This window comes from Augochlora pura, unplaced genomic scaffold (assembly GCF_028453695.1).
Source record: "Augochlora pura isolate Apur16 unplaced genomic scaffold, APUR_v2.2.1 APUR_unplaced_7859, whole genome shotgun sequence".
Lineage (NCBI taxonomy): Eukaryota > Metazoa > Arthropoda > Insecta > Hymenoptera > Halictidae > Augochlora > Augochlora pura.
In genome coordinates, this window is record NW_027588579.1 from 1 (window position 1) to 1110 (window position 1110).

The 1110-nt window shown below is 33.9% G+C and overlaps 1 protein-coding gene across 1 annotated transcript; it reads left to right on the forward strand.

Annotated features, from left to right (window-relative positions):
- Positions 1-69: 69 nt before the first annotated feature.
- Positions 70-1103, forward strand: LOC144478092 (uncharacterized; the record flags this gene model as incomplete). The annotated part of the gene is made up of 1 exon (XM_078195814.1): positions 70-1103. A coding segment is annotated over exon 1 (1034 nt), but the record flags the coding sequence as incomplete, so codon positions are not given.
- Positions 1104-1110: the final 7 nt, after the last annotated feature.

Consider the following 1110-nt stretch of genomic DNA (forward strand, 5'->3'; position numbering starts at 1 on the left):
GGTCAGTTCATTTCGATCACCAAAACCTTTCAAAAATCCACATTATAAAACGACAATTTCTGTCACAAGATGAAATTAAGATTTGAAATCAAAGCGGTGGCTTCCCCGAGGGATAGTAAAACTACGGTTATGGCCATAACCTCAATTACTACAGAACAAGGAGAACAATATGCTATACCAAATGAACTCAGCTATGTGGAACTTCATGAAGAATTAATAAATACGGAAAATTTCAAAAAGGTAAGAGAATCATTAACAAGGAGGCACGACGAATTGAAGATATGGATAACGCTAACGAAAGAGTTGAAAAAGACATATGTAGACGAGGAAGGAAATATCCAGTTTGGAGGGAAATTTCTAAAACAAATAGTGCAAGGACATATGGAAAAACACTCAGATTTAGGGAAAATATTGGAAAAACTAGTGGAAAAATCAGAAAAGAAAGAAGAGGAAAGAAATTTAAAACACATCATAGATAAATTTGTATTAGGAAAATTCAATTATAAAACTTCTAATGTTAGACAATGGTTAGACACATTTGAGAAGGAATGTGGAAGATTTAGAATAGAAAAAGATGAAACCAAAATCGAATTATTAAGAGTATTTTTAGATGGAACATGCCAAGACTGGTACACCTCTACAGTAATAAAAGGGGAGCATGAAGACGATTGGTGTGGATGGAAGCAAGAATTAATAGAAACCTTCGCTAATAAAGGATGGAGTAGCAGAACATATGCTCATTATTTTAAGTACAAGGAAGGCTCACTAGTACAATACGCGATAAAGAAAGAACGATTATTATTGGAAATAAATAAGAACATGGACGCTGATACAATGATAGATAGGATTGCATTTGGCTTACCAGAATTCATCAGGGAAAAAATTGACAGGGAAGGAGTAAAAGATACAAGAGATTTAGTGCAGGAGTTACAAAAACTTGAAGGATTAACAGATAGAAAGAAAACATTTAGAAAAGAAGGTAAACCAGAATACAAAGGTAGAAGTGAAGAGAAGAAGCCATGCAAAATATGTGAGGAATTGGATAAAGGTGTAAGATATCACCCAGAAGAGAAATGCTGGTTTAAACTAGGAAAAAGAGAGAAGCCTAAA